The sequence below is a fragment of the Anas platyrhynchos genome, chromosome 8 (assembly GCF_047663525.1).
Source record: "Anas platyrhynchos isolate ZD024472 breed Pekin duck chromosome 8, IASCAAS_PekinDuck_T2T, whole genome shotgun sequence".
NCBI lineage: Eukaryota > Metazoa > Chordata > Aves > Anseriformes > Anatidae > Anas > Anas platyrhynchos.
In genome coordinates, this window is record NC_092594.1 from 32523176 (window position 1) to 32540073 (window position 16898).

The following is a 16898-nucleotide window of genomic DNA, read 5'->3' on the forward strand; positions in this document are numbered from 1 at the left end:
GAATAGTCTTCCTCATCTTTATTTGGTCCTGTTAAATATTTTGACTCTACTGAAAGAAAAATCCAAATGGATCAACCTTACATATATTTAATGCATTGTTTTTTATTATCTTCTAGGTTACGGTGATTTTTTTCTTTAATTATTTTTCATCAACCTTTCTACTTGGTGTGCTGCAAATGTATTAATTAAATGCAGGTTATTTTGTGTGTAATTGTCATAGTGTTGGTACATAACCTCGAGCCACTCTACACCCAAAGGTTTTTCAAAAGAAATAGTCTGCTCGTGTCCCATGTTCTGGCAGGGGAATTTGTTGTTTTCTGTGGGAACTTGCACTTTCAAAATATTTCAGCAAGAACCCCAGGCAAGAAATGGGCAGTGGCAGAGAGGATATTAGAGCAGGGAGGGAGAGAGATGCTGATAACTTGACAAATCCACTTGTCTGTTTTGGCAATCTGCGTCCACTAGACAACTAATTTACATGCCTGGACACATTAAAATGTACATTTGTTTGTCTGTGGGACAGCTGACTGGATACACTTGGATGCACTGGCAAATACTGCATTGCAGTATTTTTTTTCAATGTCATTGGGGTTTGGGGGGAGAAGTGGGCGCAAACAGTCTTTTTGCGAGTGAGACAGTGATAAAAAGCATGGCACCTCTGTAACCGATGGGCCAGATTTTGCAAAATTTGCTAATCCGTGGTGGGAAGTCACCCCTCCCCCATTGCACTCCTCTCTCCCTCGTTCTTTCTGTTCTTCTTTCCGAGCAGGATGGAAGAAGAGATGAGTGTGCATGGATTTTGTGTGTGTGTTCATGCATGTGCATCTTTCTCTCGCATCTGAGCGGATGCTAAAGAAAACACTGGGATTGGGATGAGAATGGAAAGGGCACTCCCGTAAGGTAATAACTCCTGAATTGTGCGTGTGAATGTCCGGTTACCGAAAGCGTAGGACTTCTGAGTAACTCAGACAGCAGGACACATTTTTCCTTTTCCAGAGAATTTTGTGAAGAGTAGGGTTACGTGTCAATTCAACAAGTAAAATAGATTTAACCGTAATAAAATCGGTATCTAATGCGGACTTAGCCTTTGCATTTAAGTACATTTAACCATTTGAGATGATGTAGAGTGAAGATGATGGAGAAATGGGCGTTCAGATCCTATTTGCTTGCTTGCTCTTTTTCTTTCCCTCAAATGATCCATCTTTACTTGTTAAAATACTGGAATATTTTGGGTACAGGGGGCTTTTGTAGGTCACTAGCTTTACAGCAAGAATAAAGGAGGGAGAAAAGGTCTCAATGTGTCAGAGGCAGTAATTGTCTAAAATTAGCCATCTAGAAAAGGAAGGGAAGGCTTGGAGGAAAGAATGAGGCACAAATACGTGAAACTGCACTGTGCTAGTCAGGGAGATAATGAGTGATAAATCTGAACTGGTGCAGTGGTGTGATGCCCATTAATTTCTCAGAACCTTGACTTTGCAGGTTTGTTACTTACTTTGTTGTTCACACCTTTAATTATAACCAGTTTTGGATGATAGCTTGGGGCACTGAAGATGAGACCTTTCTGTTTGTTGTTTACTTATTTGAGTATTCAGACAATTTGCAATAGTGTTGGAACATCACTGTAAGAAATCAAATACTTTCAGATGAGATTATAATAAGAATGCAGTTAATTTTTGCAACTACCTAACGCTTGTCTTGTTGGTAGCAGTTACATTGCTTGCATGTATTCATGAAGAATTAGCTCAATAGCACTGGTGTTAGGTTTATCTTTATTTTCAGTAACGGTAATCCATGTTTTTCCTAACAGTTTTGGGTCTCCTAATGCATTATCGCTGCTTTAGGGCCCCATAAAGTAGAGAGGAGGAAGCCGAGCATCTTTCTTATCTATTGTTCTACCCTTGATTGTGTCTTACGTGAGGACTTTCTCCTTCAGTGAGGAAAATCTGTAAAAGTCAGGAAATGCTGTGAACCAGCAACAAATCCTTAATTAAATGGGAAGTAAAAATAGAATATTAAGAGAAAACACTTAAGGGGAAAAAGATAGATGGCTAAACCTTTGTGTGTCCTTTCTGAAAATGGGTTAGTTGCACGATAAAATGCAAGCCTGGCTTTGACAATATTTAGAGTCGTGATGTATATAAGATGCTGTAGTACGCCTTTGTTGCTAAGGCACATGCAATTGCGTCAGCAATGCTGTTGTGATGGGAAATTATGCGTCCTTGAATTCTAAAAAATACTTTTTCCTCAGGTTCATTTATTTTTCTTAATACTAAATTCATTTTTATTGCTATGAAATCTCTCATATGTTACAGTTGGTGTTTTTCCCAACGCGTGGATTGTGCGCCAGCATTTTTTAGGATGGGGGCTGTAGTGTTCGACTTCTGAGCATCCAGAAGTCTTGGAGGTAAAGGCAATGCGCTATGTTTGTTTCAGAGCAGACGCGAATGAATACTGGAAGTTGCTCTGTAATTCAGTGCTTCAGGAAGGTTCTCTGCGTAACGGGTTTCTGCCCACATTGGTGCCTTTTGGTGTTGGCAGAAGGCACTGGTGCCACTGGAGCCCTTCCAGTAGTGCTGGTCCTTCCTACCCCATTGCTCAGCCGTGCGCCTGGCTGAGCTGTGGAAGGGAAACCAATGGCTCCCTCTGGGTCTCGAGTCCTCGGGGACACTTGCTGAGGACATTGTCCCATGTAGAGACCAAAAAAAAAATGGGAAGGTCACCGCACTGCGCCTGGGCCCCGTGCTCCAGCTTGTGATTGCGTGCGTGCTCGGTTGGAGGAGCTGATGGCTCTTCTGTATTCGCTCCCAGGTTGAGTGCTCCTTAAAAGCTTTTGTAGGTACATGAGGAATGAAGGAAGCTTGTCCTCTTTTATTTTTCCTTCCCTTATGAATCTTTCATAATTGCATACTTGAAAACTGGCAAAGACAACAATACTCACAATTCATAATTTAAGCTGGATCTGACTCATCCTGTAGTGTTGTGTGCGGCTGCCCAATGAGGACGTGGAATTCCAGGAGCCGACTGTCACGTTATCTCTTGCGGTGCAGATGAGTAGAGTTGCCAGAAGTCCATATTTTTCTACGGCTATTAAAAGCGAAACTGGTATTTGACTCAGAGTTATCATTAGGCTAAACTTTCTTGGAAATTTTCACATTGGGGATTTTTGTTTAATAAACAGATTAATTTAAACTCTAAATGTGTGCTATGTGCTTATAGTGGGTAGGAAATGAGCCTGTTCATAGCAGCTCAGGTTTGAGAGGTTCATGGTAAAAACCACACAGGCACAATACTAATAGGTTTATTTGAGTTGAACACTGACTTGTGGGGAGGAGGCTGTGCCTGTTCTCCATTGTTTGGAGCTGGTGTGGTGTGGGCTCTGTAGAGTTGAGCAGTTCTGTGCTTGGTCGTACAAAATTCACCACTCCACAGAGTTAACCCATGTTTAAGCTCCTACACCGTGGTGAAGTGTTAACGCATTCTGTACTTGGGAGCAGAGATTTGGGGATATATAGTTCTTGACTCTATTGAAGGGCTTGTAAATGTGGTTATTACCTGTTGTCCTTGTATTCACCTTCTGCTGGTATACCTGGAGCTTCAGATGGAGGTCGGTGCCTCTTTGCTTATGGTGTGCAGAAGAGCTGGTGGGCACAGACTCGCCCCTTTTATTTCTGCAGAGCAGAAGGCGCAGTCACGATGCTGTGGAAGTAATAATGCACATAAACAAATACTCCTTAAATAAAAATAGTTCTAATACCGCTCCCTGTATATCTTTGTTCCAAATGAAGTTACTGGCAGTAGATGAGTAGGGGGAAGTTGATTTTTAGCAGAAAGCGTGAACGCTGGAAATTCTTCCTAATGTGCGTGTGCCAGCTATTCTGTAGCAATATTGCTGTTGATTTCCTTCCTGTAAGAGCAGCTGTTCAGGGAATTAATCTCTTTGCTTAATGCAGAGGGGTCCTGAAAAATGCAGTGCGCAACTGCTGTGGTGGTTGTGGCCATTTTTAGAGTGGCCACCGATGGAAGGTAGCGCCATGATCCAGCACAGTAGCATATTGTTCTTCAGCCTAACTGGGCCAGGACAAAATTACCATTTTCTCTATTTCGTGTGCTCTGTGAGAGATTCCGGAGTGCACTTCAGAATTTGACATTGTGTTTGATAATTTATAGAGCACAGTTTATATTTAACTGTAGACACACTAATCCAGGAAAAAGAGTAGTGTATTTTTAGAATCCTTTTTTATTGTCTCTGCTTGTCATTACCAAACTACTGAAAGAAGTGTTCATAAATGTAGATGCTCACTGGGATAGAAATTGAGTTTAATTTCCATGATTAGTCTTTGCTATATGCAAAAATCAAACATTATTTGTGTGATACGTGGTTATTGAGAAGCTTAACAGCCATTTTGGCAGGAGCCACTGTGTTCCCTTCCGAGGCTCCCACCCCAGAGCGGACTGTGGCACCTCAGCTGAATGCCCCAGCAACTAGAGATGCTTAGGTGATTATTTTCTTTATTTTTTTGCTTTAATAATGACACAAGGTCATGCCTTCTGTTGTTTCTTTGAGCTCTTCTTTGAGGCAAAACACTGGACTGAATTCAGCTCTGAAGAAGCGTTAAGTCTGACTGGTGAATATTGGAAGGAAAAATTAGACAACAGAAATGGCATTAGCATAGTTATTTTGAATTTTCTTTATTTTGAAGCACTTGAGTAAGATGTTCTGTGTTGGGGATATTAAGATGCTTCTGCCTAATAATCTTAACGCTGCTGCCATTTTTTAATGGTTACCCCTTGCCCTCTGAGCAAAATGTGTTGTATGGGGGTTTGAGTTACTATTTCGTGGTGACTTGGGACCTGCCCTGCTCATGAGCAGGGGGTAAGGCTGGCAGGGCTGCTGGCAGGGGGTGTTAGCCTAACCACACCATAGTCAGGATTGCTAACCATGGGCCCATTCCTTTACTTAGGAGGAGTTCTGAAAGATCTTTGAATGCGTTGGTGTCTAGGTTATACTTGTTTATTGGAGTAAGGATTTGGTGAACTTGAATATGAATTTATTTGGAAACTTCAGGAATTCAGGAAGAATCTTAGTACTAGGGATAAGGAAGATGTTTGGTTTGGCCTAGGGTATGTGTCTTATTTCAAACACTGTTTCTATCTAATTTAAACCATCAGGAAGGGTCTTTTAGCCTGACCTGTGACAGATGAGTATGTCCTTGATATTTTGTCCTTTATTGATGAATAATGCATAATTAAACTGTGGGTAATGGTCTTTGATCTCAGCATAGGTACTTATCTGTAGTATTTATTTGAATTAAATCTCATGCAGAAATTTGTCCCTTCCATACATTTAACATATTTTGTTTAAGCCATTGTTTAGATATTTTTGCGATACCAAAGTAAACACCTACCTCTGTATATTAGAAGGTCATTCCTTATCACTCTTCCCCCAGACATTTCTCAAATCCTCAACTTAATTTTTATCTTCATGACCCTTAAGGTAGTGATGGACATACTACTTCGGAGTAATTCATTGTAACTTGCTCTACCAGAGCATGTTACAGAAGCAAGAATGCCTATTTTCATGAAGATATTGTTCCCATCCTCAACATTAGTTGGTACAGGGCTGTAGATTTGCAGGTGAATTGCAGAGAAGCTGTAAATTTCATCTTTATTGCTAGTCCAGTTCAGTTTAAGATCAGGAGAGGAAATAAGTTGTTACTTTGCAGTGAGCTAACACTTCAGATGAAGGGGATGGAAATTCCTGTGTTCTGTTAAGTCCTATTTTAGGGTCTGTCTCTTAGACCTGCGAACAGCAGTATCCATAGAGATGTTGTTGCCAGCAGTTGAGATGTACACATGTTGATTAGTGTTTTCTAATTGCATTTACCAGTGTGTCTTCATTAAGGTCCTGTTGAGGACGGAGCCTAAAATACCTTGGTTGTGGTGTGTGTCTTGCGAAGCTATGAATTGCTGCATAATATAAGCACTCTTTTTTGTATGAGAAATGTATGGGCAACACTTTAAAAAGTGTGTATATATGGCTTAGAAGCTGAAATCCTACTGCAGCGAACATTAACGATTCTTAAATTACTTAAGGGCTTTTGAAAATTATAGTTTTTGTTTCTAGAACTTTGCTAGTAATAACAGCAGTGGGGGGTTGGATGTTCCTGGGCTTCATGGAGAGCCTGCTTTGGCCTTGCTTTGCCTTGGCTTCTGGTAAGTAGACTTCTGAGGTTTTTTAATGTTGATCCAGTAGCATGGTTGTACAGCATGGCTTGTAATACAGCTTTCACTGTCTAAACTTTCAGGTTGCGAATGATTCTAGAGTATTTTCTTAAAGGGAAAAACAAAGTGGAATTGTGACAGGTCTACAGCAGCTGAAGACTTGCTGTCTGCTTATTGCACTTACATATACGTACCCGTGGGAATCTGTGCATGAGTACACAGTATGACACACATATTCCCAGGTTGGTAATATAGTTCAGATATAGATTAGCAGTGTGCAACTCGGTAATATGGTCAGTAAACTAAAAAAAAGTAGGTGGTGATTAGGAAACAACTCCAAGCTGAAATAAAATCCAGAAAGTAAGAAAAAAACATAAGGTTCTTAATTTACATTCCTTTTGCTTCAGTGTATTTTTAGGTTGTATCTCCTTCACACTGAAAAGCTGTTTCAGGTGTTTCTCTAGCATGCTGTGTATTATTACTGTCTAGTATTGAGGTTTTTGAGAACCTCTCCAATCTTTCAGGGTTTGTCTCAAATACTTAACGTTTTGTGTTTTCTTATCACCCTGATAACACAGACATTTAAATACAGTTTTTGTTTGTCCTTCTTGAAAAAGAGATGACTAGGCAGTCAGGGGGAGACCTTGCCTTTGTGGCATCTGTCTGATAAAATGCTGTCCATGGTGGAAAAAGATGCTTTCATCAAACTTTGTCTTATAGCATCAATCAAAAAAACATGTCATCTTACTGTTAAGATTGTTTTTGTTTTTCTTCAGACCCCTTTGGCCTTTGTATGCATCTTGAAAGAATTAAGTAGTAGCTTGTGACTTAAGCTTAAAAAAGCTAGGAGGGAATAAGGAACAATACAGAATGATAAAATAGACTTGTGAAACTTCTGTTATGAGTGGTCTGACACAAATTTGGCAGAAATAAGATGATTGAAGAAGTAAATCTTCCTTCAGAAGGCAGAGCTGGACTACATTGCCTTTGTTCTGGTTTCGGGCACGTACGGGCCTTTGAACAGAGGCCACCCTAGGGCCATGGGTGGGCAGGAGCCATTGGTGGCCCTGTCCTGGCACAGAAGTAGGACAGCTCCCTGCCACCACTCTTGTTCAGGTCCATGGTGTGGGGGGACAAGGAATCACAAGGGGTTTAGACCTGAGCTGATTGTGAGGCCTAACAAGTAGGCCAGGGATGCGTCCATTTTCTGCTGGGTGTTGTCTGTGACTCCTCTCTCCAAAGCTGCATGCCAGAGCTGCGGCTGAGTACTGCGAAATCAAGGCTGCATTCTCCTATATTTTCATATGTAAATCAAGTTTAATGACAGAAATGATTGCAAGCAAATTCCAGTGAAACCAGTCTAAATAAAGAAGCTCTGAGTGACAGGCTTACAAGAAGTTGGTTTGCCTTCATGAAAGGACTTAACCTGGTGCAGGGGTAGTAGGCAACTTCTGTGACCATTGCCTGTTATCTTAGTTTTTCCATTTTACTTTCACTTAGTGCTGATAGAATGGATTCCTTCAGTTGGAAGGGACCTGTAAAGATGAAGTCCAACTGCCTGATCGCTTCAGGGCTGTTGAGCCCACTTGCTGTAGGCTTTCCTAGATGTTTGGACAACACTGAAGAATAGAGCCAGACAGTGCTGAGGTTTATGGGATGCGTGGCTTCTCCGTAGTCATCTCAATGAGTGAAGAAGCTGGAAACAGCAATGAAGCCTCATAGAAGTTCATACAGAACAACAAATACTGTGAGTTGAGGTAATAAATATGATAAATCTGTAACAATATTGTGCTTCCCAAAAATTGCTGCACATGAAGTGCTTGCCCATACATTGCTCTCCATTTCCATGTGTTTTCAGTAGGCTTGGGGAGGATCAAACAGCAGTACCCTAACTGTGGTGCTCCCCTCTCCATTTCTTAGCCTCAGAATACCTGCAGTGAGAGTAAGAGACCATACGAAGTATGATATGTTTACTGTCTCTTAGTGGTTATTGGACATGAAGTTCTGAGCATGCCTTCCTCTACTTGCATCTTAGCTATTGATGAAATGTTTAAGTTACTTTAGTGACACACCTTTTTTTCTTTAACCTAGTCCCTTCTGTCATTGAAAGCAAGTCTACAACTGTTGATCCCATACTTCATTGGAACATGAAACTTTTCAAGTTTCAAATAATTGTGATTTACTGTATAATGCTGTTTTGCTTTTTCTGATATTGTGAGGGAAGGTGACTCTATGACTAGGTCAGGCTTGTGCATAGGCCGTTACACTCCTAGAGCTGTCACAGCTCATGATGGGACTTCAGTGGTCTGCTTTCCTCTGGTTTGTCTTCCTTTTGTTTTTTACCTTCTGCAAAAATTGAGATAAAAATAACAGGGTTTGCCTTTCTAGTTCTTATTGTGCTGCTGCAGTGGAAGTCCCTGGCCTGCCTACCCATTCCTATAGCATCCAGCATGACTTGATGCTGGTATCAATTCTATCCTTCAGGCATTGCTGTGATAATAAGTAATATTGCCAGTGGACTTTACGTTCATTGTGCTGCAAATTGGAGACAAAATATTTTGCTTCAGTATATTTATGCAAAAGCATATAATGGATTAGATCAAGATAAAATTTAAAGAAAACAATTTTCTCATTTATTTGAACTGAAACTTTTAAAATGAATGCATTTCTTGTTCTCCATTTGGATCACTTGGATGCTCTGTACAATTATTGGAGCACCCGATGAATTTGAACTTGCTGAAAATGTTAAAACACTATCTCAACTTGAGTGTAGTGCACTCTGAAGCAGATTTCTGTAAGGCTGTAGCCCTGCTGCCAGAGCTGGTGACTGCTCATTTTGAGCTGAGACTTTCAGCTATATCTATATTTAAGATATTTAATATGACTTCCCCTGGAAGGGAGGGAAAGATAGAGCATGTAAGAGTGTGTATGAGTGGGGAGTATGTCAAAACATGGAGGGTTTGATAATGATTCATTTCTGGGATATTGGATTTGCCTTCCGGCAGATTTGCTCAAAAGCTTCGTTTCCCTTCTTTATTTCATGTTCATGATGTATTTATTAGGTAAATAATAGCAAAGCCTAGTTGTGTGGTACATAAGCTTTAATAAAAAACATAATTGACAGTGAAATTTGACAGTTATGTTAGAAGAAAATCTGTGCTGGAGCTGCATACAGCATCATCTGCCTCTCTGAAGGTCAGTTTTGATGGAAGCGCACACAACATGCCTGCAAGGTTCAGGTGTACCACTTGCTTGTTCCTGCTGGAATTGAGGCTTTCAACGAATGAATAGTTAAAAATCACTGTTTTTAAACACTCCAGTGGGAAGACATGATCTGTCCTGAAGATCTTACCATCCAGCAAAAATAGGCCAAAACATATGAGATGAGCTTAATCCCACTGAAGTGAGAACTGGCAGCATTAAAGTGGGGCAAGGGCATACAGCTGCTGGTCCTGGGCTGAGGGGCCTAATTGTGCAGGTCTTTGTTTCACGCGATACCTATGGGTCAGCCTTATGGGGATAGCCATGTCAAAGACAAGTGTGCGAGCAGATGGGAGGCCTGTGGCTGGATTTCTCAGGCAGCTCCTACGATTCTGCCTTTCCCACCTGCAGAAAAGATGTGGGACCCAGATTTCTGTGCCATCCTGACTTCCTTCTCTTCAGAAGAAGAGATGCTGAGAGATTTAAAAAAAAAAAAAACACTGTTTATTTTGTTGGAGAGGTTTTGTTTGTTTTTCCCTTTGTCATCGTTATTCAGGAGATGGCTATGGGACCTCTGCCATGGCACCATTTGTTTTCCCATGTACAAGCAAACAACTTGCAATGCTAATTAAAGAGCTTTTTTAGATAAAGTAAGAGCTTTGCATTATTTATCTAAATTCTTTTTTATGGGAGAATGTTCTGAGTTTGTTCATTAATGAACACTTAGAAATAATATAAAATTAGACCTCATGAATTGTTCATGAGGTGTAATTTACCATGATCATATTTCTTGGCATTTAGGTGCTGTGAACAGTTTATTATTCATAGATAACATTTCTGACTTATGTGGACAGCTCCATTTTAAGGACTCCTGAATCCTTCGTAGACTGAAGACATTTATTCATTTTGTTGTGTTTTTTAGGAAGACTATGTCTCAAACACATCCCTTTGGTGCCTATACATATTTTTAAGATTTGTAATTGCTACTGGATTTTCTTCCCCCTCTCAAATTTATTTCTCTTCATTGTGGAAAATGGGCAGCAGAGCATATGTAACTTGGATAACAAGAAAGGGTGTTAAATTATTTGCTGAATGCAAGCTTCTCACAGTGCATGTATGTGACAGTTTTTCAGTCCAATGTGCAGATCTTCTTTTAGACTACTGAGAACAAATCTTGTAAATATACAACATGTATATTTACATTTATGGAGCCATTGGCTATTGCTTATGCATGCAATAGGAAGATAAGACTGTCTTAATCAGTCTGTGGGTAGTTTTCTAAATGATTCATTAACTGTGCTTTGTAATGGTAGATGGATGTCACACATTTACTGTAATAGCAACTGAAGATTAATGTCAGTTATTGTGGCTTGTTTAAGCATTGTAATAGTTTTGTTTATACATACAGGTATTTGCATTATTGTTGCAGCTAATAGTTAAGCAGGAATAAATTGAAATTAATTGAATTAATTGGAAAAAATGTATATGAAGATATGGCAGGAGTATTTCTGAAACATTATTTGGAATGTAGGAGTTGCTAAAACGGGTATTTGTTGCTGATATTTTGTAGGAGGGGTTATACGAAGCCTTTTGGTAAGCAGTGTTTTGCAAAACACTGGCAAAGCTTATGCTGTCTTCCTGAGCAGCAAAGCTTTTCTTTGTGAAATCTGTCAAACCAAAATACCTTCTACTTGGCTGATGCATTACCATACTGAGAAAAGTAGTACACCAAGAAGCAATTTTTATAAGCAACAATGTGATGAAACATATCCACAATTTGAGGTACGGGTTGCCTTTGTTTAACTGACAAAATCAGTCTTGAAATTCTGCCTAAGTCACAGATTAAAAGTAGTAATAGCATTGTGAAGATAGAATATTCAAATATTGGTGCTTAAATTATCAGTGTCTAAAAACAGCAACTAATTTATTTTTGCAACTACTTTATTTTTCTTCAGAGATACTAATAACCTGTATATAGAAAATAACGTTGCAGTATCGGAAGTCTGGCAAAAAAAATGAAGGAAAAGAAAACCTGTGATGCTATATCCGTAGCAAATGCGTATCAGCATATATATATTCTGCAATATTTCAAGACCAGTAGTAGCTACCTAATTAGGTTCAGGAAGGGCTACAAAACCATGAAAACACTGAAAGCAATGTGGAAATCATGAAAACAATTTTATATAGCATATGTAGAGGTGTAATACTAATCTAAAAGGAATAATAGTGTATTTTATATTTTAAAAACATATTTCTGTGTTACATTACTGTTCAGTTTCTGTATTTGTTTTATTAGTATCCAAATAAGCTCTTGGTGAGCTAAAGGTAGATTTATAGCCTCCTTTCATAGTTTTTTGTTGGAATTTAATTGCAACACAGTATTCTTTTTATAAAACAATAAAATAATGTTATTACCAGTAATTAAAGCATAATGAGAGTGAGCTCCTGGAAACTCAGTATCAATTTCAGAAATGTCCATATTGTGATAATAGTATTGAATTAACAATCTAAATCTTAGTGTTATAAATCAGAAAAGTGAGTGGCATGTTAAAAATCTACCCTCTGAATAAATAATGTAGTTACTCTTATGTAATGTGCTGACTGTGTGGGATCAACAACATCTTAATATTACACATTCATCAACCATCAGTGTCCTTGTGAATGCATGTTGAACTCCGAACAGTTTGAGGTGGATGTGTAGGGGAGAAGACAACGCTCAAAGAAGGGGACTGGGACTTAACCTTTTTGTTACCATTAAGTCTTTACTAATAAATCAGTATGTACTGCTGAAATATTACTTGTTTGAGACCACAAGAATACATGCTCTGGTATGTACCTGTTTTTACACAGAAATCACTATACACAGACTTAAAAATTATTCAGTAAAAAAAATAAACCTTTCTAGTAACTCTTAACAATTTTTCTCTATCAATATTTCTTGTTACATAGAAAATCAATTTTTAGTAACCTACAATTTTGTAATAATTTGAAGGTCAAATAAGTGATTTTTTTCCTTTCTACTATTGAATATCTAATAATTAGGAAAACCTAATTGGAGCTGAGTAAGAGTAACTAGGAAGAAAACCTGGTGCATGGTGCAACACAGATTTATGCCAGGGTACTCAGAAATATTATACTAGTATATATTTGTTCAAGAACAGGCTTTCTCTGAGCAGCTTACATCTAATATTCAGTATTTGTTAAATATCTTAGTTAAATTGCATTTATTTGCATGGAGTGGAAGGTGAGCATGTTTAAAATGCAACCAAAAAGAGTTTGCAAAATGCTTAAGTAGGACACCAGCCAGCTTTGAATTTTGTTTGCTTTAACAGACTTTTTTTTAAAAGATCATGGGGTTTTGTTTATTGTGGGAAACGGTATGTAGCTTTTGTTCCCGTTGCTAATAATAGGTGATGTACCTTTCTCATTGAATTGTGCTGAAGTCCTGCTTCTGCTGTAACTGAAACCAGGTACAGTATTTAGTTTGCTTCAGAAGGGCAGGACCAGTCCCCAGAATTGCAGTTTGTGTTGCTTTTATAATAGAAACGATTTGATCAGCTGACTTAAATACACAGCTGCAGTTAACCATATCAGCTGTCTTACTGTCACCTTCTGACTGTACCTTGTTAATTGCGAGGCTTTCACTGGCTAAGAGAATGGCGTTTGAACACAGACATTAGAGGAAAATATGCACTGTCCTGCTGGAGCACCTGGCGTGGAAGCTACTATATGAAATGAAGAAGGGGTGAAAATTTGATACAGCATATGAAATAATCACCTTCAGTCAAAAGGCAATGACAGCTTGGTGGTGGTGGTCAGCGGTGCAGGACAAGCTGTAGTGCTGGAGCAGGCCTGGTCCTGTGTGGTGGCGGCCTCCATCTTCTGCTTGGCTCAAGGGAGGGACGCCAGCCTTCATCAGCACAAGGATGGTGCTCAGGGAAAACCTGAACTGGATTTCTTTTGTTTTAATTAAACTGATACTGCTTAGCATGCTCATATATACCGTGCCTCACAGGATGAGTGTTACCCTTAGGGTGAGGAGAGCATACACGGGCAGCAGGTTATTAGCGAGCTTAGGATTGGAGTTAGTGTCCGCTGTAAGGCTGGGGATGTGGAGATCAAAAGATTATCTTCCAGATGGACTCCTGAGCTAAACAGATTTAGTAGCATCCAAAGGACTTAGTACATGTGAGTAAATACATGTATGAAATCGGATTGGAAGAGGGAATGTGGCTAATAGCGGGTGAGACAGAAGGCCCTGAATGCCGAGCGCGTGGGGTTGGTGCTGCCTCATGGAAGGTGTTGGTGATGGTGCGTGGCTGGCCAGATCGGCAGTGGGCTTGCTGACTGCTTCCAGGAGGTTACTGTTCCTGGGGAATTTGTATTCAAAAGGATTCGGCTTTGTGGCTGAAGGCCTTTCTGTTGCTACACAATGTGGCAAGGTTTTTATTTTTTATTTGGAAATTGCTATGCCAAGTAGGTAATTCTGGGTCAAATAATCAAAAATAATAGTAATTCAAAACTTGTTTCAATTGATTAAAAAGGGGGGTTATTCTACAAATGAAGCTTTAAAGCAACACCAAAGCATTTCAATTTTAAAGAGAAAACACTACTGACCAGCATATAAGCTATTTAGAAACTTAACCTGTGACGCAGTTAATTTTAGAACAGGCTCCTCTGTTTCAGTGTCATCCCCCCCAAACTACAAGCCTAATTTGTTGCAATATGTACCTCCCTGGCTTTAAAAAAGAAAGCTAATTAAGTCATGAGTGATTATTATAATTACAGGATGAGACGAGCGCAAGGCTCAGTGTCGGTCGCTCTCTGCTGTGCCCATCCCTGCAGTGCACCTTCCTGTGGCTCCAGCCTGTACCATCGTCTGTCGGTCCATTGTTGTCTGTCTGTCCCGTCCTAGGGATGGGCTTCGACAGATGCCAGTGCAGCTGCACTAGAGCCAGTCTTACAGCAGACAGCAAAAGCTGCCATTTGCATTGCTTTGATTCATCTGTTATTAGGTACCCTTCTGTGGGCAGCCCCAGACAGCCTGGGCGCTGTAAGGCAGGTACTTGGGCAGTGCCCAGGCTCTTGGTGTTCTTCATCCATATCTCTGCAGCGTTGTGTTGTAGACTTTGGTTCTCTGGTCCATACCCTGCAGACATCTGCACCCATGCAGCCAGGAGCACTGGTGACAATACGGCCTCTGTCACACGTCTGCTTTGCTGGGATGGGTTCCTGCATGATGTTTTGGAAAAATCGGAGTACAGATCTGAGTATCTTTGGTGAAAATCAGAGTTCTGTGTTTCAAGGTAGAACCACTTGTTAAAATTCTAGTCAGTGCCTGATAAGCTCTTTCTGATTAAACCTTTCTGGTTCCAGTAAATATCTAAAGACCTTTGTATCTCGGAAGATTGCGAATTCAGGGCTTTATTATTTAAAGAGGTGTCAGTTCGTTAGCGAAAAAAATAACCGGAGAATATAGGTCGTCATTGGAACCAGGAAGTATTATGTCTTGGGACACCAAGTTTATTAACCCAAGGCAGTCCAAATGACGACACTTTGCAGATTGACTGTGCCTGGTTAATGTTGTTGTCATTGCACTCTGTGATACCGTTATTAAATAGGTAAAATATTTTACCTTTTCATATAGAGCCATACACTTAGTTAATCTGATTTAATGGAACTATAATTTTAATTATGATTATTACCTTAAATTATAATTAAATTTATGTGGTTTAAATATACATTTGTGAAAATGGCTGTGTGATGAAAGCAGAAATCAGCTTCGCATTAACAAAAAAGAAGGGTTTTTTAAACTGCATCTTAGTATATGCTCACAGCCAAAGACTAGCATGACCTACTTTGCAACAATAACAGAGGAATCAAGCAGGGTTTTTTGTTGAAGTATCTAAATTGGCCATGAATGCTACCTACTCATTCGTTTGTAAGTATCTTTAAAAATAGCAATTGTATCTATGAAACTTAAGGCTTTTTTTCTCTTTTCCTCTTATTTTGATTTAGATAATTAGCACCATGGAGCCTCAGGTGTCGAATGGCCCTACTTCCAATACAACCAATGGACCCTCCAGCAACAGTAGAAACTGCCCTTCCCCCATGCAGACGGGGGCTGCCACAGATGACAGCAAAACCAACCTCATAGTCAACTATTTACCCCAGAACATGACCCAGGAGGAGTTCAGGAGCCTCTTTGGGAGCATCGGTGAAATAGAATCCTGCAAGCTCGTGAGAGACAAAATCACAGGTAAGCTCTTGAGCATTGTTCACCTTCACATACATCAGGGTCAGTTTACATTTAGGGTCAGTGAAATCCCAGTGCTCATGTTACAAGTGCTTAGCATGGGACTTACTGCAAATATCACAGTAAATTTCTTCATGCGGTAGGCCTGCAGTTTTCAGTGATGCACATCCGATCTAGGAAACTATAAGAGAAGCCTTGCATTTCTAGCCTGTGCACAGAAATGAGAGGAGGAACAAACGTTACCAGTGTGCATGTACATGCTTCCTATGCAGCTTCTTGTAGTAGAGCTCAGACAGTGATACTGCATTCCTGATCATTCACAGAATGGCAGAGCATAGTCTAAATCGATTGAGCAAACTGACAGTTTGTAATTTTGATTATTTCTTTTGAACCTTACTGTCCTTCATGAAACTTTTGCCTGTTAGCAACACTTCAAAGTCACGATGGCTCTGCGTCCCTCACAGCCCACTTACCATGTCTTTCTGTAGTAGTAGCGGTCTGTAGTTGGGGGCCACTGCTCTCAATTTCTTTTGGATGCTTGTGGATGTTGGTTAATCTTAGCTTTGTTCCCTGAAGACACCTTAATTTGTGAAGACCCCTTCCTGCATGACATGGCAAATGTTTATAGGTGTCGTCAAAATGAGAGAAGTTTCCTATTACAGATCTTAACTCAAAATCTCAAAAAGAGGGGAGAGGTGTCTGCACCATCACTAAAGGTGTGGACAGGTGCCAGTGTGCCTAATGTGCTCTGTATCTTTGCTGCCACAACCAGGAAATCACTGATGCACGAGACAACAGCAGGATGAGCAATGACTTTTTATAGCTTGCTTTATAGGTTAGTTTTATAGGCTGTGTGTCTACTCGCACTGTAGGTGGGGAACAGCTGAAATTTCACTGCTGTTCAGTGCATCACCAGTGTTATGTTTAGCATAAAGAAAAGCAGCAGCCTCGGAAGTGAAGGGTTCCAGAACAGGAGCCATCTCTTCTCAAGGATGCACTCCAGGCAGCTTGGGTGTGCATTCTGTGGGAAAGGGGCACTGTGCAAAGATAAGGAATTTGAAAGACAAATCTTCATACCTATCCCTGTAATAGCCTGGCAGCTGTTTTATTGGCAGCATTAGGAAGATCTGCTTAGTGCTTTTAAACATGCAATGTTTCTTTTTTATTTACTTCCTGACATGCAGCAATGTTCTTGTTTAACGCAAGGCACATAATAAAT

The 16898-nt window shown here is 40.0% G+C and overlaps 1 protein-coding gene across 9 annotated transcripts in view; it reads left to right on the forward strand.

Moving 5' to 3' along the window:
- The window catches only part of ELAVL4 (ELAV like RNA binding protein 4), a 79705-nt gene that overhangs the window by 21333 nt on the left and 41474 nt on the right, over positions 1–16898 (forward strand). For all 9 annotated transcript variants that reach the window (XM_072041659.1, XM_072041655.1, XM_013106662.5 and 6 more), the window contains exon 2: positions 15442–15682. In XM_072041659.1, coding sequence (XP_071897760.1) covers positions 15442–15682 — 241 coding nt within the window. The remainder of the gene's footprint in view (positions 1–15441; positions 15683–16898) is intronic.